At 47.1% G+C, this 23,261-nt stretch overlaps 7 protein-coding genes across 7 annotated transcripts in view; 4 read left to right on the top strand and 3 right to left on the bottom strand.

Moving 5' to 3' along the window:
* Positions 1-1,036: 1,036 nt before the first annotated feature.
* Positions 1,037-1,984, bottom strand: LOC131889107 (putative lipoyltransferase 2, mitochondrial). The gene has a single exon (XM_059238115.1). It carries the CDS (start codon positions 1,886-1,888, stop codon positions 1,166-1,168), a length of 723 nt encoding a protein of 240 aa, XP_059094098.1. The 5' UTR covers positions 1,889-1,984; the 3' UTR covers positions 1,037-1,165.
* A 4,256-nt stretch (positions 1,985-6,240) lies between these two features.
* Positions 6,241-8,146, top strand: LOC131889106 (outer mitochondrial transmembrane helix translocase-like). Its single transcript, XM_059238114.1, has 2 exons — positions 6,241-7,246; positions 7,329-8,146. Exons 1-2 carry the CDS (start codon positions 6,859-6,861, stop codon positions 7,997-7,999), a joined length of 1,059 nt encoding a protein of 352 aa, XP_059094097.1. The 5' UTR covers positions 6,241-6,858; the 3' UTR covers positions 8,000-8,146.
* Positions 8,147-8,200: 54 nt separating this feature from the next.
* LOC131889091 (apoptosis-inducing factor 1, mitochondrial-like) lies at positions 8,201-10,829 on the bottom strand. Its single transcript, XM_059238097.1, has 4 exons — positions 9,600-10,829; positions 9,280-9,530; positions 8,917-9,185; positions 8,201-8,835 (listed from the first exon to the last, which is right to left on the bottom strand). The coding sequence occupies exons 1-4, from the start codon at positions 10,576-10,578 to the stop codon at positions 8,256-8,258; spliced, it is 2,079 nt and encodes a 692-aa protein (XP_059094080.1). The 5' UTR covers positions 10,579-10,829; the 3' UTR covers positions 8,201-8,255.
* A 626-nt stretch (positions 10,830-11,455) lies between these two features.
* On the top strand, positions 11,456-15,369 carry LOC131889082 (RNA polymerase II-associated protein 1-like). Its single transcript, XM_059238082.1, has one exon. It carries the CDS (start codon positions 11,615-11,617, stop codon positions 15,275-15,277), a length of 3,663 nt encoding a protein of 1,220 aa, XP_059094065.1. The 5' UTR covers positions 11,456-11,614; the 3' UTR covers positions 15,278-15,369.
* LOC131889096 (DNA-directed RNA polymerase III subunit RPC3-like) lies at positions 15,343-17,272 on the top strand. The gene is made up of 5 exons (XM_059238103.1): positions 15,343-16,340; positions 16,429-16,621; positions 16,693-16,794; positions 16,870-16,965; positions 17,056-17,272. The coding sequence occupies exons 1-5, from the start codon at positions 15,373-15,375 to the stop codon at positions 17,173-17,175; spliced, it is 1,479 nt and encodes a 492-aa protein (XP_059094086.1). The 5' UTR covers positions 15,343-15,372; the 3' UTR covers positions 17,176-17,272.
* Positions 16,427-18,232, bottom strand: LOC131889109 (small ribosomal subunit protein uS12m-like). Its single transcript, XM_059238117.1, has 2 exons — positions 17,942-18,232; positions 16,427-17,680 (listed from the first exon to the last, which is right to left on the bottom strand). Exons 1-2 carry the CDS (start codon positions 18,030-18,032, stop codon positions 17,283-17,285), a joined length of 489 nt encoding a protein of 162 aa, XP_059094100.1. The 5' UTR covers positions 18,033-18,232; the 3' UTR covers positions 16,427-17,282.
* A 667-nt stretch (positions 18,233-18,899) lies between these two features.
* LOC131889449 (nuclear pore complex protein Nup98-Nup96-like) overlaps positions 18,900-23,261 on the top strand; it is a 7,634-nt gene continuing 3,272 nt past the window's right edge. Inside the window, exon 1 of the mRNA XM_059238544.1 lies at positions 18,900-23,255. Within this exon, the coding sequence (XP_059094527.1) occupies positions 19,239-23,255 (4,017 nt within the window). The 5' untranslated portion in view covers positions 18,900-19,238. The remainder of the gene's footprint in view (positions 23,256-23,261) is intronic.

Raw genomic sequence — 23,261 nt, 5'->3', positions numbered from 1 at the left:
TTTATTTGTCTTTGCCAGTCTTCAGGATGCCCTTAGCCTTGGTTCTGACCTTCATACTGCGCTCACTTGAATTTTCAGACATTGTTTTGACGGCACTTTATCAGAGGGCTACCCCTCGCCTCCAGCATATCGTTAAACCGTTTGTAATATGTCATTAGGTTCTTAACAATTCCTCTGAATGAATGCTTGTGGTTTAATGTCAAAAAATCTTCGAGTAGGGAGAAATGTTGTGAAAAACAGCCATGGAGGCCCTTAATTTCTTTACACCCTGTATGTGGTTTGGCACCCTGATTTTGGGGAGGGAGAACTAAGACAAACATCAGTCAAATCGCACCACCCGTCCATTGAATTTTCAATAATCGAGTAACTGTAAGTGAACTGTGTTACAAAACCCAACAAAATGAACATGTTTGGTGTAATTCTGTCAACGCATGATCAAGTTGGCTCAATACCACTATGATATTTGCTTAGAAAAGTATGCAAAGTGGAATAAATGTCAAAATTCAACGCATGCAGTGCGGTTTGGCTGGGCATTTTGTCTTTGATATTACTCGATGGAATAACGTCAGTTGCTATTGTTGATTACTAGATCTCGAGAAAAAAGGTTAAAATGTGGCAAATTTGATCAAAGCATGGTGCAGGTTGGTAGATCCACGGCATGACGTCCCTGGTTGTTTTTTTTGGTGGAAGTTTGATTTGTTTTTTATTTCCTCTAGATTGATGGCGAGTTAACAAATTTGCATATAACTTTTTTTAGGATATCCCTCAAGCAGCATTTCTAAGAAAGATGTTAGCTTATCGAGTTTAAATCGAATTTTGAGTTAGAATAGGATATCAATTTGAGACTACCTTGTAGACTTTATGAACAAAAGAAAAATCATTTCTTGATTTAATTAACTCCCTGCGGTAAGAAGTTCAATAAAAATATTCAATACAAACTTGTGATCGGTGGAAAATTGTGCGGTCGATTCATTTTGATGGGTCTATTGTTAAGGTATTGTAGCCTTTTTTGTCACAAAATGAGTCGTCAACAATATATGTCCCTCCTCTTTAATGGAGATAAATCAATGTCAGTTCCATTATCTGGCGGCATTCATTTACTAAGATGGCTCATCCCTTTCGTCCCTTCTCCATCATCCATTTTACCTCATTATGAAACCTAGAATCAAAAGTAGGGCGCTGTTTCTGGGGAGGCCCAAGCGATTTGGCAGTCAAACCGATCTTGAAAGCATTTGATCACGATGGGTGCCACCTCCGAGATGGTGACCGGTCGTTGGAGTTCCACGCTCAACGAGGTCACACCCTTATCCGGAATCCCGCATGGTACAATGTGATCAAACCACATCAAATCCGTTTCACAATTCAGCGCTATTCCATGGGAAGTGATGAACCCGCTGTTTCTTACACCCATGGCGCAAATCTTTTTCTCCCCGATCCAAACGCCCGTATGCGGCGAACGACCGGCTGCCAAATCGTAATGAGCGCACGTGTCAATCACGACTTGTTCGAGTTCGTGAATGTACCATTTCATACCCAAGAGAGCTTTCCTGGCCGAAGATTGGGGTACGAATTGTCGGAGATTCATAATAGGGTACACGACCAGTTGACCGGGACCGTGAAACGTGATCAGTCCGCCTCGTTTAGTGCGGACAAAATCCGCTCCCAAAGCGCTCAAACGTTTGGCTTCATCGGGGCCGTAGTTGAGGGTTCGAATGCCCGTGGTATATACGGGCTCATGCTCAACGGTGAGCAGGATATTGTCGACGGAATCGGTTTGATTTTGGCCAACAGAATCAAGCTTAGATACGAGAGATTCCTGTAATTTCAACACTGGTTCATAACGTTGGCGGCCCAAGTGCCAAAGACGCAACAAAGGCGGGATTGCCATCAGGATGGGCGATTTAAAAGTTCCAGATCACCCATAACCCAAATGGTCGTGGATTGGTACGTCTCATTTATGATGTCATTTCAAGAAGGTAAACAACAACAAAAGCTGGAGGGCAGGCTGGCCAGGTTTTTTTCAGCCAGCAATGCTAGCTAGTGCAAAATCGGTCCCAAAAAATGATAATTGGAATTCGAAAATGCTAGAGCAATGCTACTTTTTTTTTAAGAAAAGCATATTATTCATGGTGCTCATAAAGGATTTTAGATTCACAATTCAATTATATTTGTACTCTTTGAAAGGGTATGTTCAGGCAATATTTTGAAGGTAAACGTTATTCTCCACCGATTAGTTGGCGGTGCTACTTTTTTAAACTTAACCTAAACTTATCAAACCTAACCTAACCTTACCTAACCTAAAACGATATTAATAGCCCTTGAAGCCTCTATCTAAACCTTTCTACCACTTTGTCACAAATTTAAAAATGAGCACCGCCAACTAATCGTTGGAGAATAACGTTTATCTATTTTGAAAGTTATACTTAAGAAGAAAAAATAAACAAAAAAACGCAAAAATTCTAAAGAAAAACCTTAGAGCTAAAATCGATGCAGTTGTGTTTATGATATTCTCCTAATTTTGAACCCTGAGACTTCGAAGGGGACACCAAAAAGTGACAAGCTTTATTTCAGCAAAAATTTATTTTTAGGATTTGAACAAGGTTTTTTTGCACACCATTATAATTGTTCTTATCGCCAAAATATGTTCTTGTTGGGTGAGATTAGATGATGAAAATAAGATAAATTGTTTTGTTTTACAAAGGTGCGTGACCACCAATACTCCGAAGGGATGTCGGACCAAGGACAATAAGGTGTTAGTAAGTCCTTAACCGGGAAGGACAACTTGTGTCCGGACATCACATCCGGAAAGGTCAGGTTCCCAACACTAACCTTGCCAGCCTGATGGTGAGGGGCTCAGTTTCGCATAGAAAATGCGTTAATGTCTTGTTGGCATGTTGGGTGGGGCACGCACAGATATCCCTTGAGGAGCTTGGTGAGGGTGGCATCGGCGGATTTGAGGATGGATTGGGCGGAGTTTGGGAGCCACAGGTGAAGGCCGTAGAGGCAAATTGGGGTAATGTAGATGCGGAAGAGTTGAAGGACTATTGGAAGGGGAAGATTCTTGGTTGGAAGTTTATTGCACATGTATCCGATCCTGGCCCTGGCCTTTGTTATTGCAGAGTTCAGGTGATTGGTGAATGAAATTTGGGTGGAGAAGGTGAAACCGACAAAGTTAAAACGCTTGAAGATCTCAACTGGACTATTGTTCATATGGAAGGAGGTGGGAGGCAGACGACCTTTACGGAAAACCATGGCCTTCGTCTTGATTGTATTGACTTGTGAGTACATATTTCTGAAGCAAATCATGAACAGTTTCCATGTGGTTGGCAAAATTTGTCGCTTATGGTGAAAATTGCTGATATTGCCTATGGCTTGCTCTCTCGTGAATTACATCCTTCTCTTCATGACTCTAGGCATATCAAACAGATCACAACACCTCGTGGAGTAAATCACCATCATCTACCACACTTTGAAACTGTACACAGGTAACGAAACTTGAATTGTCCATAGTAAGGCATTATCCGTGCCATTTTTTTCTTTTGCCAAACTATGTGTTATTGGTTACCAGGATGCCATCCATATATCAATACTGGGACAAAGTATGAACGTATTGTAACTTATTCATTGTCAAAATTGTTTACCATGGCTCAATATAAAGCAGTTTTGTAGGTTACCAGGCACAATAAATTTCTAATGACAAGGGATATCGTTTTCTTAAAATGACTTCTTATTGGTCGATTGGTATTCAACGCATACATAAGTGGTATAATGTTTAACTAGATCTCGCAAGCCTGTAGGGTTGAAATTTGCTATGGTGTAAATGCCATATGATTGAAAAATGATATTTTTTTAAAGGTACAGCAACTTAACATTTTGTCAGCATAAAGATGATACGTAGATAATCTTCTCAGGTCAAATGAATTTCGTTGTAAGCATCGTATATACCTTCTTATGCCTAGAATTTCACCGTGTTGAGGTCAATGAAGTCCTTCCTCCTAGCCAGCACGGGTTCTGAGCACATTTTAGCACGGTTACCCAACTGATTGAGCATTTAGAGGAGGTCATTGAGGGACTGGACAGGCACTAGTCAGTACATGTTGTATATCTTGATTTTGCCAAGGCCTTTGGTAAAGTAGATCATGGCCTTTTGTTGAATAGACTTCATGACATTGGGATCCAAGGCAAGTTTCTCAATTGGATAAGAAGCTTCATTCAGGATAGGAAGCAAATTGTTAAGGTTGAGGGATCCCTTAGTGACATACATGATGTTAAGTCAGGTGTTCCCCAGGGCTCCATCTTAGGGCCCCTCCTTTTTATAATATTCGTTTCCCCCTTTCAAAACCTTAGAATTACTGCCAGTCCCTCTTCTTATTCTGACGACACAAAGTTCGTTTCTGGTAGAAATGGCCAAGATTCCAGTAGCCATGCAAAAGACTTAGATCAAATCTACTCTTGGGTAACTGAGAGTATTATGGCCCTGAACGCAATGAAATTCCGCTCAATGGAGGTAAAGATATTGAGCAGGTCTCATCTATGAAAGACTTAGGTGTAGTCCTTCAAAATAATGGAAAGTTCGATGAGCATATCCAGTTGAAAGTGGGTAAAGCTTTCCAAATGTGTGGTTGGATATATCGCATGTTTAAGTCCAGAGATAGCATCACGATTCACGATGCAAACTCTGTACAAGTCGATTGTCCAGCCACATCTTGAATATGCTTCACCCATTTGGGCTCCAATGAGTTCAGCAGGTTTGCCAAAGGTTGAACAAGTCCAAAGATGTTTCACTAAATATCACAGGATTGAGAGAGCTCTCATATTGGGAGAGACTAGAAAAGTTGGGACTGTACAGTGTTTAGAGAAGGTATGAAAGGTATCTGATATTGTACATCTTCAAAAGTATCCATGAGCTTTGTCCCAACCCAGGATTTAGGGTCAATTCTAGTGACCGTAGAGGCTTAATGTGCGTTTTGAGAGCACCTTCAAGCCCTCAAGAATCCAGGCTAGTTCGAACAATGAAGTCCACATCTCTTCTTTATTGGGCTCCTTCATTGTTTAATTTGCTTCCCTCTGATATTTGTAGGGAATACATAGGCCTTGTTGATCCGGTAGCATCTTTCAAGTCAGACTTGGACAAATGTTTAGATAGCATTCCAGATCAACCCTACATTCAAGGACTAGCTTGGTCTGCCAACTCAAATTCATTGGTAGACCAAATATCATACAAAGATTGAAAGGTAATGAATAGACGAATTATAACCTTTCATCTTAATAGTACTGGGGATTATATTCCCTGTAGCGGTTAGAAAAGCCCATGAAATACCAAACCCCCAAAAATATATTCTATCATGTTCCTATAGTATTTGAGCGATACATATGATAGTTTAATTTTCAAATTTGTCATTTTTTGCATTAATTTCTACGTCCTTGTGATGTCTTTATTCAACGTTGAAAGAATTTTGTCAAAATTCAAAATCAAGCTTGATTAAAGTTGCGATTGACAAGTATGGCATCAAAATTATGAAATATGGACATTAAGTCAGTTTTAAATTATATTGCAAACTATTTTCGGGTTTTTACAGCTTTAGAAAGGTGACATATTTCCATTTATATTTTAGGCAAAGAAAAAGCATATATTTTTGGCAATTGCTCTAAGTTATAACAGGAGCAATTTGTAGACAAATTTGATACAAACACAATCTTTGAAAGCATGATATCTTATTGTTAGCTCAATGGATTTGGACAAGATTGCAGCTGGAAACGCAACTAAGGTTACTCCCACCATCAATCTATTGATGGCGTTTATAAAGATATGAATATCTTTTTGTAGGCTTTAAGCGGATAAGTATTCTAATGTGAGCTAAAATGCGAGATGTCTTTTTTTCAACAAAAGTCGTTCCTATTGTTTCAATAATAACGAAAATTGTTATTAGAAGTCTTGGCATTTGCACAAAAACTTTATCAGCGTTGTGGGTACCACCGTATAGACCTGTTTGAATAGACATGTGCGCCAAGCTTGAATCTCTATCTGTGAAATGTGTCAAGCACCGCCCACTTTCTTTTTGGCATAATTTCACTGATTTTTTCATTTGAGATTTATGTAATAGCATATCAAAAATCAAAAACATTATTTCATGAGTTAGCATGTCTAAAGTGTCTATTACGTACTGATGTATGAAACGGAATCTGTTATCTTCAACTCAACACACCAACTGTCCATAGCCATAAAACGGTCTATTCAGTCTGGCCTGTGGCTGACTTGGTCTTGCTGTTTTGAAAGTAACTAAAGTGGTGTTCATGAAAAATATTTGGGTAATTCAAGTGGAACAGAGTACAGAACGAGGGGTTTAAGTCTAGCTTCTTTTTATTTGTTTTTTCGTCCGGCTCTCTGAGCTCTCAAATTGATTTCCTAGTCGTGCACAGTTCCTGGTCAAAACCATTTGGTCACCATGTCTGTTCTCAACAAACATCTGTAGTTCTCAACACGCGATCCAAAACAAATGGAAGGAACGGACGAACAAACAAGATAAAGATAGACAGTAGGAAAGAAAGGAAGAAAGAAAGAAAGAAAGAAAGAAAGAAAGAAGGCCACGCTTAGGCCGCATTCCCAACTGGGCATCTTGTCTCGCAACATTCTGGGACGATTTAGCCCTACGAATCCGTTGCTTCAGCCTCTTCGGACTGATCAATCCGTCAGTCCTTCTTGGGTCCTCAACAACGTGTCCTCCCACCGTGTCTAAACCAAACGAGTCCCACCGAGTCTCTGTCCGCTCTCAAGTCAAGTCTAAATCTTATTCTGATATAATTATTTACTTAGTCTATCTATCGTCCCTGCCCTTGGTCGCGTGTCCAAGCCCGAAGATGACCAACGACATGCGAGGCGAGTTAATCTCCCTGGTGGTGAGGGCCACCGTGGCCTCGGTTTTGGGCTACTACACCATGAAGTTCGTGTACGATACCCTGGATCCCACCCGGAAGCAGAAGCTTAAGGCCGAAGAGAAAGCCAAGCGATTACTGCAGAGCTTGGGCATCAACCCGGCCATCCAGCTCAACGAGCACGAGCTCATGATCGCTTCCAACTTGGTGGTCCCCTCGCAAATCACCACTTCCTGGCAGGACATTGCCGGATTAGAGGACGTCATTCAAGAGCTCCGCGAGACTGTGATCTTGCCCATTCAGAAGCGCGACCTCTTCCGCGGTTCCCAACTCACTCAGGCACCCAAGGGCGTGTTACTTCACGGACCACCCGGTAAGTGAATCCGCACTTTCGTTATCATGACTGATGCCTGGTAACGCACCCGAGAACGGCTTTGAACACAGCTTAATCTTAGGTTGCGGCAAAACCATGATGGCCAAGGCCACGGCCAAGGAGGCCGGCACGCGATTCATTAATCTAGATGCAGCGGCCTTGACGGACAAATGGTACGGGGAATCCCAAAAACTGGCCTCCTCCGTCTTCACTTTGGCTCAAAAGATTCAGCCGTGCATCATTTTCATCGACGAGGTGGATTCGTTGTTGCGGTCCCGCAGCTCCAACGATCATGAGGCCACGGCCATGATCAAGACGCAATTCATGCAGCTTTGGGATGGACTGCCCACCAATTCTGAGTGCATAGTGATCGTTATGGGCGCAACTAATCGTCCCAAGGACGTAGATCGCGCCTTCTTGAGACGCATGCCCGCCACATTCCACATCGGTCTGCCCGAGTTCCAACAACGCAAATCCATCTTGCTCGAAATCCTCCGATTGGAGAGCTTTTCGGAGGACGTTGATTTTAATGCTCTGGCCAGGCTGGCTGAAGGCTTTTCCGGCTCTGATCTTCGGGAAATGTGCCGTTTAGCCTCGGTGTATCGGATTCGCTCCATGGCGCGAAGCGATAACGTGCAAGCGCTCAAACCCATCTCGCACGACGAATTACTACAAGCCTTTCGGAAGTTAAAAGAAAGCAAAGTGCATTGTGGCACTTCTCCGGCAGATTTCGCTTTACCCAACTTGGACTAGTCGTATCGCTGAATGAAAACCCCGCCGAACGTTGCCATTGGTCGAGAGTGGAACTTTTCATCAGTTTTGTTAGTTGATGAGTATGTCAAAACTTCATCCTTAATGCTATAGTGAAATATTGAATTAAAAGTGATATTAATGCATGAAGTTAGGGAAGAATTGCTTAACTTTAGAAGTGGTTTTTAAAAAAGTGACCGAAAGCTTGATGAAACGTTTTATTCGCCAGTCACACATTTGTCTGTCTTATACCAAAGCGCTAATTGATTTCTTCCTCGTCTTTATAGATATCGAACAATTTAGCTAGGTCGGCCAGATCCTCATATCGCTTGTTTTCACGGATAATGCGCCGTGCTAATGACACACGATTAAACACGTTCCACATGAGCACCCCCACGACAACGTCGTCTTTAAGGTAGAAAATCACTCCTTTTCCATACTTTTCATTTTCCGCCAATGGGAGGGACGACGATGCTCGAGGCGAAACCGGCGAAGAACCCGAACTTGCTTCGGACTCATCTCCCTCTTGACTTTCGGATCTCATAGCTTCGTCACTTTGAGTAACAGCAGCTTTGGGCGTGTCGCCTTGCGTGCCTCGGGCAAACACGCCGACGGTTGGTAGAGTTGAATCAATAAGGCCCACGGCCTCATAGCCCACATCCGGACCAAGATCTGACCAGAACATGGACTGATGAGTGTACGGTTGGGCCAGACCCCTCACCATATTCAAACCCGCTTGTCGTCCGGATACGATGGCGTGATCGTGATGCTCTACACGTCGACGTCCCAAAATCACGTCATAAAAACTAGCGGCATCGCCGGCGACATAAACATTGCTCCTGAAAAAATGTGACGTTAATATTTCATTCCAACATCTTACGACCCATCGTATTTCCTATTTGATTGGGGTGTAATCTGACCTGGCTTCAAGCTCGGCATTGACGCGGAATCCACCAAACTCGTTGTCCACTTCTAAGCGCGAGCTCTTGGCCAGATCTGTATTGGCTTCCAAACCGATGGCCACGACTGCATGATCCACTGTGAGCTTTTCTCCATCGCTCAAGGTGAGAATAAGATCATTCTTGGGTCCACCCACCTCGGCTTGTTCAATTTTTTGCCCGCTTTTGATGGTCACCCCCTCATCTCGAACTTTTTCGGTCGTCCAGGCAGATAAATATTCGGGAAGAACCTACCGGACATGAATTAGAGGCTACAAGTCTTGCAGAATTTCTTAAATCAATTCACTCACTGATTGAACCGATGCATATTTCCTGATTTCTCACCTTGCCCATTTTTCCATTCTCCGGAAAGATTTGAATCACTTCTAACTTGGAATCCCATTTGTTTCTGGATTTAAGAGCCAAAGCGCAAGCGAGTTCACTACCCAAGAACCCTCCGCCAATAATGGCTATTTTCTTCATATGCTGGGCTTTATCCTTCAAGTCAAAGAAATCTTGAGCAGTTCTGAATGTACTGACTTTAGCCCGCATCAACGGGTTTTTGTCCAGCACGGGAAACTTCTTGGGTCGGCCCCCTGAAATATAGACGAAGAAGGATCAACGACGAGGCTCTAGGCATGAAAAACTAACCATAAAGGTCGCACCGGTGGCAATCAAACATTTCTTGAACCCAACCACACTCCCGTTATCCAATTCGACCTCTTGCTTGACGGAATTCACCTTGACCACTTTGTGCCCACGGACAATGGACACGCCTCCATTCTTCTTTTCCGTCAGCTCCGACAAAGGGGTGAAAAACGGGGGTGGCTCAAAATAAAGCGATCGTTGGCGGCCATTCCACTGCGTAAACGAAATGTCATCTCGTTCGATTTTATCACTATACCACAACTCCTTTGAGAGAGGAGGCCGCATATAAGGGTAGTGGTTCTCGTCGCCAATCATCAAGACTTTGGCCGTGGGGTCCTCGGATTTGATGGCTCGAAAAGCGGCAAAAGCGGCCGCACCGGCACCCACCAGAACGTAAGGCACGAATCGCGGCAAATCCGGAATTTCCGCCCGATGCAACGAAGTGACGGGTAAGTTCTGGGGCACGTCAGGCGTGGACGTAGCGACTGAGGTCACACTCTCGACCGGATTCGAAGACCGACGATTGGGGGCGGAACTTTCCGGCGGATCAGCTCCTTCCGCGGCTTTTTTTAACATGGACGGTATATAGACGAGATCTTGACCGGATAACTTGGCCGTCAAAAGACCCACCCCAACTAAGGCCACTCCCGCCATCAGTACCCAATGTGACGGGGTTGAGGGGGGCTGATTCGGTTGCGGTCCCCCGGATGAAGGCGTTTCAGGTCCCGCCGTGGAAGCCATGGCCGCCATAGGTCCCAATCTCAGATGGGAGTAGCTCGAGGGGCGGACCCGGGCCACATATTGGCCCGAGGGCCAAGCCGCTAGTCCAGCACCACAAGCCGGATAAGTCAGGCCGGATGTCAGGCTGCTCAGGGGCCGATGCCTGGGGCCGAGTGGCCTGGTTAAGCGAGCATTGAGTCGCCAAGTTGAGGCGCGAAGAGCCACCAGCCCGCCGGAAAACGGGATTCCCCCACCAAACGCCGACCAGGCCGACATGGCGGCGGATATCACCCAGGAATTCAAATCAGGCCTCGATTCACGGACACGCCCCAGGTGGCAGGAGACAGGTGTCTCCCAGCGAGCTGTTCGGGGCAAATGGTCAATGGATTATATACATGAACTGATCATGAACTAGTAATTTTCTGTCAATGCCGTGATCGAATCCGGAGACAGGAGGATCCCGTAAAGTAGTAGTATAAACGAGATCAAGACGCGCATGGATCATGCATTCATTGGGTTGTTGAATGTTGACATGTACGGAGAAAGCTCAGATCCATGAGGTTTGACGTCGAGAGAGATCATCCGGCGAGCGAGACCGATATTTGTGGAATTTTGAGACGCTCGAGCCAGCAGGATGTCAGGCAATTCAAAAATGGTTGGATCCTACCAGGTTGATGACTTCAACGTCATTTAATCGTTTGTCTAAGTTAGGTTATGGGTCGAGTCCTGAATGTTATGAACGAACATAGAACTACGTACATGCATACTATACATACACTCAAACAGCCTGCCGAGATTAGTTTTTTAACCACTTTACCCCAGGAATTGGTAGCCAATATTTTTTTTCCTGGAGCATGGATTAGTTCTAGAAAAAATGCTGGATGGCTTGATGAGGCAGCACATGAATTTCTTTATCCATCAAGTAAGATATGTATGTAAAGCAGCCAATGGTCCGGAAAAAGCCCGGCGACTTTGGGCTACCATCAATGCCCCTTAAGCCTGCTGGTCAAGCAAGTTTGATCAATCTCAATGACATAGTTCATCATTCATGCATGACTTATGGGTAAGACAAGTATTTCAAAATTCATGGCCCTATGTGTACCATACTAGTCAATAATGACCCAGGTAATATAAAATTTGGTCACACTGAGGCCACTTCCAAATCAGCGGATATCACAACAATAATATTGAAACATGCCGAAATTGAGTTGATAATAACGATTGAAGTTAGAGGAACCATCGCCACCCCCGCTTCGTGGCTGGCTGATTCAAAGCCTTTTTTTGCTCGGCTTCTGTCACTCTCCCAAGTAAGATGAACTCGCGGGAATTTCGTCGTCCCCAACCTGGCGGGAGTGAAGCCGATTTGTGGCGAGATGCTCAAGCTTGGGAACGCGGCCACATCAGTCAACCGTCAGTCCCGGCGGAAAACATCGTTCACGTCAAGCGGCCTCACTCACCCGACCGCCTGTCCGAGAATCGCCATCCATCCACCCAGACCCACCGCCCGGTCTCGCCCCCGGTCAGCGCCGCGGTGCTCAAAGACACGGTCAGTGAGCGAGACCCTCACGCCCGGCCCACTTTTGACCCACCTCAGCGCTCCGCCCTAGCTTTTCCCGCCGTATTCAAGGCCCAGTTTGAGCCCTCGGCTGAGCCTGCACCTGCAGCCAACCCTAGCGTGCCTACTGCCAAGAAACGGAGTCTTTTCGCCCGACAAGTGGCGCGAAAAGACCAGCCCATTACGGCACGTCATCCGAATCCCGGCGCATCCGAGGCTCTGGGGGTCAGCAGTTTCATCCTTCAAGGCTCAGGATTGACTGAACGACCAGGCGAGGCTCAAGTCATTCACAACGAGAACGTGGCTCGACTGGGCCGCATGACGTCCGAGGAAATCCAACGGGAACGGAACGACCTCTGCCAGCAAATGTCCAGCCAGACGTTGGCCTTCGTGACCACTTTACGTCAAAAGAAAATGGCAGCCTCCGCAGGGAAATCTTCATCCCCAGCAACCCCTTCTCCGCTGGCTCTGTCTGAACCTGAAACTATGGATGTATCCATACCGAGCACGTCGACTCCACCTCCTCTTTCAAAGGCGGCCAACGAGATGAGCACCAACTTTGGTAACTTGGGTCGTGTGGAAAAAGAGAAATTGGCTTGGATGGCGGATATTCCGGAGGGTTCAGCGGGTTCTAATCCCACGCCAACGGACGGTTACTCGGCCCGATTTGATTTTCAAGGTCGTCTCGTGCCTCTCAGTGAAGATATTCCTGTTCAAGCCGGGTTGCATCACCATGGGGAAGAAGAAAAGAGGGCGGGCTATACCGTGGAGGAACTGCTGATACTCGCCCGCAGTAGGAACCCTCAACAAAAGGTTCTGGCCCTAGATACGTTGGCTCAGATCGTGAAAAGATTCAAACAAGGAACGCTGGATGGAATCCTAGACCAGAATCTTGTAGATCAAGTCATCCGGAGTGATATCTTCTTCATCATGCGGACCAGCCTCGACGATCCTGCCCCGTCCATCCGTGAGGCCACCTTGCTGCTCTTTCGTCATCTCCTAGATAATCCCGAGGACGAACTCATGCTGGATTTCCATTATACATCTACTTATGGTCATTGCCAGCCAAGTCTAGCATCAAAGGCTTGGTCGGATCCCAGTCAAAGAGCGGAAATGCAAGAGACCATGGCCGAGCTGAAAGATGATGAGCTTTTGAAGTTAGATGTCATCTTGGGCTTGCTCAGAATGGACCTGCTTCAGCGGTTTGCGTACATTCTTAATCAACTGGAGCCCACGGCATCGGCGAAGAAAAATATTCTGGCCACGGTTATCCGGATAGCTCGACATTCCCTATCCGCAGCCTCTCAAATTGTTCACCACGAAATGCTCATGAAATCGATCATGTCTGTAATGTTCACGGACACGGATACGGTCTGCCGACAATTAGCAGCCAAAGTTGTGCGAATTCTAATTGCCCGAAATCGCTCATTATTAGTAAATATCACCAAGACCCATGATATCAAGCCATTCTTATTGAAGTATTTGGCTCTCGAATCCGAAAATGGAAAACTCACAGGCGAAACTTTTCGGCTTTGGGACACCTGTTTACAGTACGGCGAGTGCGCTGATATCTTCTCAGATTTGTTTCCGATCCTGATGAAGTATCTCTTATCAATACGCGGAGCAACCGATCCCATGAGTATGAATCAACAAGAGACCTCCCCTTGGACTTTGGAGAGACCCCTATTAACGGCTTTATTGTTTAAAGTGCTAAATTCATGCATTTTAACCGATGCCATTCCGTGGAACCAACTCCAAGAAGTCGTGAACGTGCTCCAAATCGTGTACCAAAACCTAGTAAGCCTTCTCCGAAATGGATCTTTGTTATGTTCTGATGCCATTCAAGAGGGATCCGTTTTCGGCTCATGCTCTCAAGCTCTAGCTTCTGGAATCTTGCGATATGCCAATGAACGAGGCCCCTTGGATCTAATCCCAGTCCTCAATGAAATGGCCACCAAAATCATTGTACCGTTCTTAAAATCGGGGCAATCCTCTCGCTTAGTAGGCAAACTCAAGCAATTCAGTGCCTTCCTGTCCTTGGACAAGGACGGACGTGAGCGTGATACCGAAAATCTGGTCTCTCTTTCCGCCATTAGTTGGCAAGGTGAGCTGGTCCGAACGCTCAACAAACAGAGTCCCTTTCCAGTTCTAAATGGATTGACAAGAGTTCTGTTTTGCATCGTGAAGATTACACAAAATGGAGCCATGAAGTTATCCATCGCTCAATGGGTGCAGGCCAAGGCGTTGGCCGAGTATTTGGTTCAAGTGTGCCAATGCTCGCATGGCTCCATCCATTCGAATTGGTTCCTTGACGAAGAGATTTCGTTCCTCTTCTATTGCGTCCTTCTCCGAACTGAGACGTTACCCAACGAAGTGGGTTCCACGTGGCAATTGGCCCACGTGCTCATGAGTAAATGTCAAGTGAAGCATTCGGAATTGCTCAAGAACCTAGCTGAACGAGTCGTGTTCAAGGTGGACCAAACACTCGTGGAACATGGATTGCTTGGAATGAGGATGAATGAATCCGTTGGCAAATCCAATTCCTTGGAAGCGTTGCAAAACCTCCAAGATGTTCGGGCGTTGTATATGAGGCATTTGCCTCGAAGTCACGGACGCTTTCCAATTCTGTTCCAACAATCTACCGTCATCCAAACCTTGAGCGTATCAAATAATGGAGAGATTCTGCTCCCATCAGATTGGATTTACGTGCCACTGATCCAATTAAGCAGACCGGAATTGCAACGGGAACAAATCCCCAAGGAGTCTGGATCCAGACAAGTTGAACTATCTTTGCAATGGATCTACATTTGCTTACTCATGAGACCATTAACATCGATCCCTGAGGTCACTCTCCATTTCTCAAGACTTGCTACCTTGCTTCTCTCCAATGAGACATTCTTTCTTGACTCCGTCATCGGGCAATGGCTTTCTTTGGATCTGACTCAAGTCCTAAGGGACACCCAAGGCCTTCTCGACTTTAGCCAGGCTATTCCTGGTATTGAAAGCGCCAAAGAGTTCTATCAGGAGCTCTGCGGTCAATATGCGGCAGTGTCCTACGGAGACAAGCTCTTCAGTTTGTTCCTGATCTTACCCACAAGTGGAAAGAACACTCACCTCCGACTGACACTTTGGAAAGATTATACGGAAAATTTGAGGTTGATGCAGTTGGATCCTCAAGACTTGCCACAGGGATTTTCAGTGAACTCTTTTTGTTGTGGGAAAGATTTGGACGCGAGTTCTCTTCGTTCATACGCCAGTGCGATTCTCTTGGGAGTTATCAATCCCAAAAGAAACCCTCTCCTCTTTCAAATCGCTCAGAATAACATCATGCTGGCTCAAGACTCGGAAGATCAGGCAGTTCGAGCAGCCTTTCACCAAGTTGAAGCGAAACTGTATGATATGGATGTTTTTAAGAAATAACGAACGGTTCGATCAATGGTTTTTTTTTTCAATCCAAGTTGATCTAGAGCAAACCATGAGAGCTAAACTCATAGAAGTTCTGTCTTTTGCAGGTCATGTCTGTCGCGAAGCAAAAGCTTTGTCATCTCCTTTTGGACGAGGTCTTTGGTTCGCGTGTCGCTAAAGTCGGCCGTCATCTGGCCAAATGGGAGAAGTGCTTTTTAGCCGATCTCTATCAACTAGACCAACCTCACGAGTGCTTGGGGGTTCTCATAAACCACGGACTGGTCACCTATGGTCGCGATCCTCGACCCACGCCCGGAGTTCAATATGAAATCAGCTTGGACCAAGTGATTCAAACGATTCGATACCCGCGGTATTTATACCTAATCAAAGCCTTACATGGAGATAACGCTGAACTAATTCTGGAGGAAGTTCTACGACGAGGCCAAGAGACTCTGCCCAAAATTATGGAAAAGTCTCTCAACCGGATTGAATTGGACGAAAACCTAGCCAAGACCCACAAGCAAGACCTTGAAAAGACCTTTCAAACATTGGTTAAGGAACATTTTCTCCAAAGAGCTCCACATGTGGGCACAAATCCAGAGGTTCCAGGCTCTACGGTGCCTATTTTGGACGAGACCACCCGTTTCCACGTACCCGAGTCTATTGAAAGTTGCTCATCGATTTATTGGTGTCTCAATGTGGATCGCTTCCATGTGGAATTCCGGAATAAAATCCTCGTCAGTACGGTCACTAGGCGGATCGATGAGACGGCGGGAAAACTGATGGAATTCATCCTTTCCTTGAGCGGAAAGAAATTGGAAGCCTCATCCAGACATATTTCGATCACCGAGATCTATGCCAATATCAACAAGTGCATCGATCTCAAATTGCGACAGTACAAGGATCATTATCTCAAGGTTTTGGAGGAGGATCGGACGCGTTTCATCGATCGCGTGGGAGACGAAGGCGGTGGCACTTACGTGGTCAATTTCAAGCACATCTTTACTGTACTCGGATCAGCCGTGGTCGAGAACGTGGTCCAAGAGAAATTCAACTCCAAGGCGTTGCGAATATTTAGGTCTTACCCATCGATCTGATTACGTTAAAGCCTGAATGAACCCACTGGGCCTTTTTTTAACCGTCATTTGTTCTTCTTTCGTTGAAAGGGTTGTGCGAGACAAGTTGTACGTGGAAGAATCGCAAATTCAGAAACTGGTCATGATTCCCGCGCGAGAGACTAAATTGATGACCTATCAACTCCTCGAGAACAACTTCATCCAAGTCCAAGAGCTTCGGAAATCGCTCTCGGCCAATGTGGTCGCCAAATCATTCTACTTGTTCCATGTCGATTTGAACCAAGTGTGCACCTTGACTCGTAAATTAATACCTGATCTATGAGTTGTGATGCTAAACCCGCCATTTGTTGCTAGGTCGCTCGGATGGTCCAAGAAATGTGTTACATGTCGCTCTCGAATGCCATTATCCGGAAGAATCATGAGCTTCAAATTAACGCTCGATTATTGGAGAAACAGGTGAGCCATTTGGATTTCACATTTTTCCTGGATCAATCTCCCGAGATTTTGATTAACGCCATCGTTCATTTATAGGATCGGATCGATTCAATCACGAGTAACATCAATGCCTCGGAAGAATTCGTCTCGGAAGAAGAGCGAACGCAGCAACTTGAAGAGGTTCAAGACATGGTAAGTGGAAGGACGGACGATCATCCTTTGACAGGACGTAGGAGCTAGGTTGATTTATTTGATGCTGCGAGTACTCAATTCATTTTCCAGCTCTCCCCGGCTGAGCACGATTTGGTCAAACAGATCCGTCGTTGTGGCGACAAACTTCATTCCAGTCTGGCCCAAGTCGACGAGACTCTCCTGGTGTTGGAACTCTTTCTCAAGCTCTAACCCGTCGGAGCGGTAGATAGATGAATGATCACTGGCATATTTTTGTTCCAAGTGCCTTCATCCATCTCCAAAATCACTAAACTAGTTTGAAATGAAACGAAGCGCGTCTATTTCTTGACCGGATGGCCGAGATCGTAGGCTCCTCGGATACACTTGAGCTTGACTCCGGGCACATCCCGTAGATTGCCCACGCATACCAGGACCACATTGTGTTCTTGTAGATTGTGGCCCTCCCCAGGGACATAGGCGGTCATTTCTTTGCCATTGGATAGTCGGACGAGCACGCATTTCCGATTGGCCGAATTGGGTTTCTTAGGCTTTTTGACGAGGGTGCGAAGCACCACACCTTTGGCGAAGGGCGTGTTTTCGCCCAAGGGATTGCGTCTGGGCACTCGGGTTTTGACGCGCTCAGCGTGAAAGTGGTGATTGTACATCTTCTTGTCGGCGCGAATGTCTTCATAATTGATCTCGGAGGACATGGCACGACATGACGAGGGTAGACGCCCTGAAATGACCAGGACATGAACGATTAGCCCGTGACTCTATAACTAGCTNGACGTAGGAGCTAGGTTGATTTATTTGATGCTGCGAGTACTCAATTCATTTTCCAGCTCTCCCCGGCTGAGCACGATTTGGTCAAACAGATCCGTCTTCGTAATTGATCTCGGAGGACATGGCACGACATGACGAGGGTAGACGCCCTGAAATGAACAGGACATGAACGATTAGCCCGTGACTCTATAACTAGCTATGTGGAGCGACGTACCGTTGAGGGAGGTTAAAGAGACGAAGGATTGGCTGGCAATGCCACTGGATCGGAGAGCCAGTTTGCCCAAGCCAGAAACTAGGTTCTGCATGATGATCAACCGATGAATGCTAAAGATTGGATGAGGCACCCTCTACCCGATTTCAGGATAATAATCTCAAAAGACAGGCGAGAGAAAGGCCGTGGATTCGGATATATAATCAAGCCTCCGGAAGGAGTCGTTCAAGTCTGTGTAGATTGGGTCATGGTTGGTTGGTGTACTTGATGCGATTTGTTTTGGTTTTCTTAATTCTGGGCAATGCTTTTCAGGGTGATGGATGGTCAAGTCCTCCGGATTGAAAGGACAGTACAATGATGGATTCATAACAAATCATGAACGTTCGTTGGATAGCATTTCTTGCTTATTTCCTACTTTAGGTTTTCTATCACTGCGCAAGCGCAACATATATCTATGACGTGAAACTCATTTAGGTTTGATTTCTCCCGACAAAAAGTAGTCACCTAGTCGGTGGAAGAGAAGAGGCCATTGGAAATGATGAGGACTGGCATTTCGATTACGATTGAATCGGAGAGGTTGGATCGGGCCATGAATGATAGAATCCATCACACGGATGGCATGATGGCGGTGGTTAGACATTTTCTTCCCTCCAGCTTGGTACCCCGATCCTGAGGGCTGTTGGCGCTCATTCTTATTCTCCGTCCTTGGCTGCCTCCATCCAGGCACGAGGGCTCGAGACGCTCGATTTGATCTTCAAAATCCACTCAGTGTCGCCAAAATAAGACAATGTCCATCTCATGAAGCAAAAAAATGTCCATCACTCTATGGCTGATGCCATGAAATTTCCACCTGGGACTAAACACAGAGTCTCGGGCCTTTCAGTTAATATTGGACGGGTTGATTGTTCACCGGTTGTGGTGAATTGGCAACTCTAATCCAAGTTCAGACAGTCCAGTTTGGCAAGCCTGTTAGATGGCCAGCACGTTGGATTGGTTGGCTAGCCGTTCGTTTAAAGACTTGCATTCATTTCACAATTCACCTCCTTCAGGATCAAGAGCCCATCCCCCTCCATGCTTGTGAGTGATTCTCCATGAGCCAGGCCCATCCGACCGCACCCGCCTGAAGCCGTCCAGTGTCAGTGCCCAAAGGAAGACGGCCAGTGGGTCAGCCAGGCGCTCGGAGATCGGTGGATTGGCGGTCAGCCCCATCTGGATCCAGATTCCAGATCCGGATTTGAGGTGGGACTCGCCCCCCAAATAAGAGATCGTGGAGACGAATTGAGTCGTCCTCAAGTGCAGAATGTTCGGCCAGAAGTCGGCCTTTGCCTCGCCGGCCACCAACACGTTTGGTGCGCCTCAGCAATCCACGCCATTCGGCGCACCGGCCCCCACTAACTCGTTTGGGGCGGCGCCCAATGTTACGCCATTCGGAGCCACTTCTTTTGGTCAGCCCGCTCAGAACACCATGGGTGGCTTTGGTGCGCCCAACGTGGCCGCCGGCCAGACGGGCGGTGGCCTCTTTGGCGCCGCCAGTAATACGGGTCAGCCCACAGGGGGAGGTCTCTTTGGCTCGTCTACGGCCAATAATACCACGGCTTTTGGAGCGGCTCCCAACACGGGATTCGCTGGAGCCTCATTCGGGGCCGGATCGGCCTTTAACAAGCCCGCTACGGGCTTCGGTGCGGGCTCGGCCTTCGGTCAAACTAATCCCACCAATACGGGTGGCGGTCTTTTCGGTTCGACCGCTCCCAATACGAGCACGGGTATGTTTGGTCAACCGGCTCAACCCACGAATACGTTTGGCGCCACGGCCTCGCCTTTTGGCGCGGCTGGTGGATTTGGCGCCACCAATATGCCCAATGGTACCACGATCAAGTTCAACCCCACCACTGGCACTGACACCATGCTCAAGTCGGGCGTGACCACCAATATCAATATTCGCCATCAGTGCATTACCTGCATGAAAGAATATGAAGCCAAGTCGATCGAAGAGTTGCGGTTTGATGATTATGCGGCTAACCGGAAAGGCGGTGGAGCCCAGACCATGGGCGGCATGGGACAACCCACCGGAGGGCTCTTTGGCGCCACTAACCCACAACCTGGCATTGGGGGTGGGGGATTTTTTGGCTCGACACCCGCTTCCACGCAAGGTGGTTCCATGTTTGGTCAACAAGCTAAGCCCCTATTTGGCGGTACTACGGGATTTGGGGCCACCACCTCGGCCTCCACTGGATTTGGTGCCACTAACACCTTCGGGGCAACGTCTGGCGGATTGTTCGGGGCGGCTAAGCCCACCGGATTTGGCGCACCTACCCCTCAAGCCGGATTCGGGGGTGGTTTCGGCCAACCCACCACGACCTCGGCGTCGGGTGGGCTCTTCGGGCAGCAGCAAAAACCAGCTTTTGCTTTAGGAGGCACGCCTGCCACGAGCCAATCCGGAGGTTTATTCGGATCAAGTACCGGTGGATTTGGGCAAACCACGCAATCGGCCTTTGGGGCCACGAACACTGGGTTTGGAGCGCCTCTTCAAGGGGGCCTGGGCAACACGGGGGGAGGTCTCTTTGGTCAACAAAACAAACCCGCTGGCTTTGGGGGATTTGGCGGGACCACCACGAGCTCTGCCCCCGCATTTGGAGGCGGATTTGGTACCAACACCGCTACGCAGGCCGCTCCATTTGGTCAAACTAAACCCGCCTTTGGCTTTGGTGCTCCGGCGGGCAATGCCGCTCCCTCGTTTGGATTCGGAACGAACACTCAGCAACCGCAAGCTAGTGGAGGTATGTTTGGGCAACAGAAGCCGGCTACTCTCTCTTTTGGAGGGAGCACCACCATGGGACAGGCGCCCTTGGGCGGAACATCCTTTGGTGGTGGCTTTGGGGCAGCCAACAATGCGACAGGGGGAGGAATGTTTGGCACGGCACCTCAAAACAAACCCGGAGGCATGTTCGGTTCCACGGGATCCACTTTTGGCGCGCCCACAGGAGGAGCGTTTGGTTCCACTTTGGGAGCTCCATCGGCCTTTGGCACGGGAATGGCTCCTAGTTATGGTGCGCCTAACCTTGGGGGAATGATGGGCAACACGCAGCCCCAAGCCCCCGCCTCCAATGCTAATGCCATTCAACAACGATTAATCCAACTCGCTTCCAGCCCCTATGGAGACAACCCTTTATTCAAGAACCTGTTGCAAGACTCAGGCAAGCGCGAAGAGATCCTCAAGCCCATCAATCCTGCTTCGCAGAAGGCCTTGGATTCCAATCAGTACAAGGTATCCCCTCATCGTAACATCAAAGGCAAGGCCAAACCCATCAACGGATTAGCCAATCGTAGTGCCATTTTCGATGGCTTGGAAGATGACGACGTGAACACTAGTAGTGAAATGTTTGTTCCCCGCTCCAGTGTAAAGAAGCTATCTTTGAAAGCCAAGTCTCCGGCAAGCATGCCTCAATCCAACGGTCAGCAGAATCAAAAAGAAGAAAAAAGCATAAATGACACGTCGGTGGTGAGTCCTGCGAACAATCAAAGTGTTGAAGAATCTCTCAACTTACCTCAAGTGAAAGCCCGAGGAGATGGTTCCAACAATATGTCCAATGTGAGTGTTATCGACGATTCCTTCATGGTCCTCAATCCGAAGAAATCCAAATCCAAGGTTGCGAGTGACAAGAGCGATGAAAACAATAGCTCGGAATGCTCAGAGACGGGCGAAGATGAGAGTGAGAACAATCCTTGCGGGATTCGATTGGCACGTAAAGGCTATTATACCATGCCCACCTTAGCCGAAATGGGCACAATGGTGGATGCCAAAGGTCAATGTCAAGTGGAAAATTTCACGGTTGGTCGGGTCGGCTACGGCAACATTTTCTTTCCCGGGGTGACGAATGTGATGGGCTTAAACTTGGACGAGATTCTATTCATTCGTTACAAAGAGGTGATCGTCTACCCGGATGAGACCAAGAAACCCCCGCAAGGTGAGGGACTCAACAAGAAGGCACAAATCACTCTGGATAAAGTCTGGCCAGTGGATAAGACTTCTCGCGATAATGTAACCTCGCCTCGTAAGCTAGCTGAAATGAATTATGAGGAGCGTTTGCAAAAAGCCTGTCTAAAATTGGGAGCCAGGTTCGTGGAATATCGACCCGAAACTGGTTCCTGGGTGTTCAAAGTGGAACACTTCTCGCGGTACGGCCTAGATGACTCGGATGAAGATGAGCCAAGTAAAGAGGTGAAGAAAATCAAAACTGGTGTGCCAGTGAAAACCATTCTTGAGAGCAAAAATCCACGTGGAGATGTCCAAACCACGGCAGCCGTTGTTCACGCTGAAAATACTACCAATGAGGAAGGAGAGGGACCTTCGCCGGTGTCCAATGAAGTGGCTAGAAGACAAACCCGTGATCCATCTGCCAAGGATCGTTCTCTATCGTCCGATCACGATCGGTCAGACCTGGGAACATCCCGCGCCGTTTCCCCACCAGCCGAACAGCTGGCCCGCATTCGTGCTTCAGCCCCAAAAGTGATGATGATGAAGGCAGCTCTATTCGATGACGATGAAGAGTTCATGGATTTGAGTGGTTCAAAGGCCAGTAAGGCTCGTCCTGTGATCCTTGAAGCACGAAAAACCGTTCTAGACCAGACAGATTCACTGGTAGAGGACATTGCTCACTCACTTTTGATGGGAAGTACAAGCCAAGGTGGTCCGTCGGCGGCGGCCTCACTTTTGCGCTCTCGCTTCCTGATGGACCCCGCTCGAAACGAATCCACCAATTCCATGCTCCTCTCCACGGCGTCGTACACACCGTCCAAGCGTATCCCTACTTACACGTTGCACTCGGCATATGACAGTTACGTGACATTGCCCAACTCCGGGAGTAGTGATAAAGTCAAAATCATCATTCCGAAGCATATTGATCAACTTCCCAGTCTGACACGAAGCGTTCTTGCCAATCGTTGGAAGGTGTTTGCCGATTCTGGTCTCTTCATGTCCCGTTCCTTTCGCGTTGGCTGGTTCACACCCTTGAGGCTGACCAACATTGGATATACACCGGGAATGCGAGGACAGACAAAGCCCAGTTTCTCTCAAGTTGGCCTGGAACACGTGAGCACTTCTTGCTTTGGAAATGCTGACGACGTTCAAATTCAGTCCATCGAGGGTTGGCTGCAATCGAACTTGGAGGTCTCCAATCTAAGTTTTGAAAAACCCGGAGAGGATTTTCCCAAATTCAGTTCCAAGGACGGGGTCGATACCTTACACAGTCACGTCAAGGAAGCGTACGAGCAATTGTCGCGACAAAAGTCGGCTAATGAAGCATTTGGTCGATCAATGAAGCAC

Source organism: Tigriopus californicus, chromosome 10 (genome assembly GCF_007210705.1).
Source record: "Tigriopus californicus strain San Diego chromosome 10, Tcal_SD_v2.1, whole genome shotgun sequence".
Lineage (NCBI taxonomy): Eukaryota > Metazoa > Arthropoda > Copepoda > Harpacticoida > Harpacticidae > Tigriopus > Tigriopus californicus.
The sequence above is the reverse complement of the archived record's forward strand: the minus strand, read 5'-3'. Positions and strand labels throughout refer to the sequence as shown.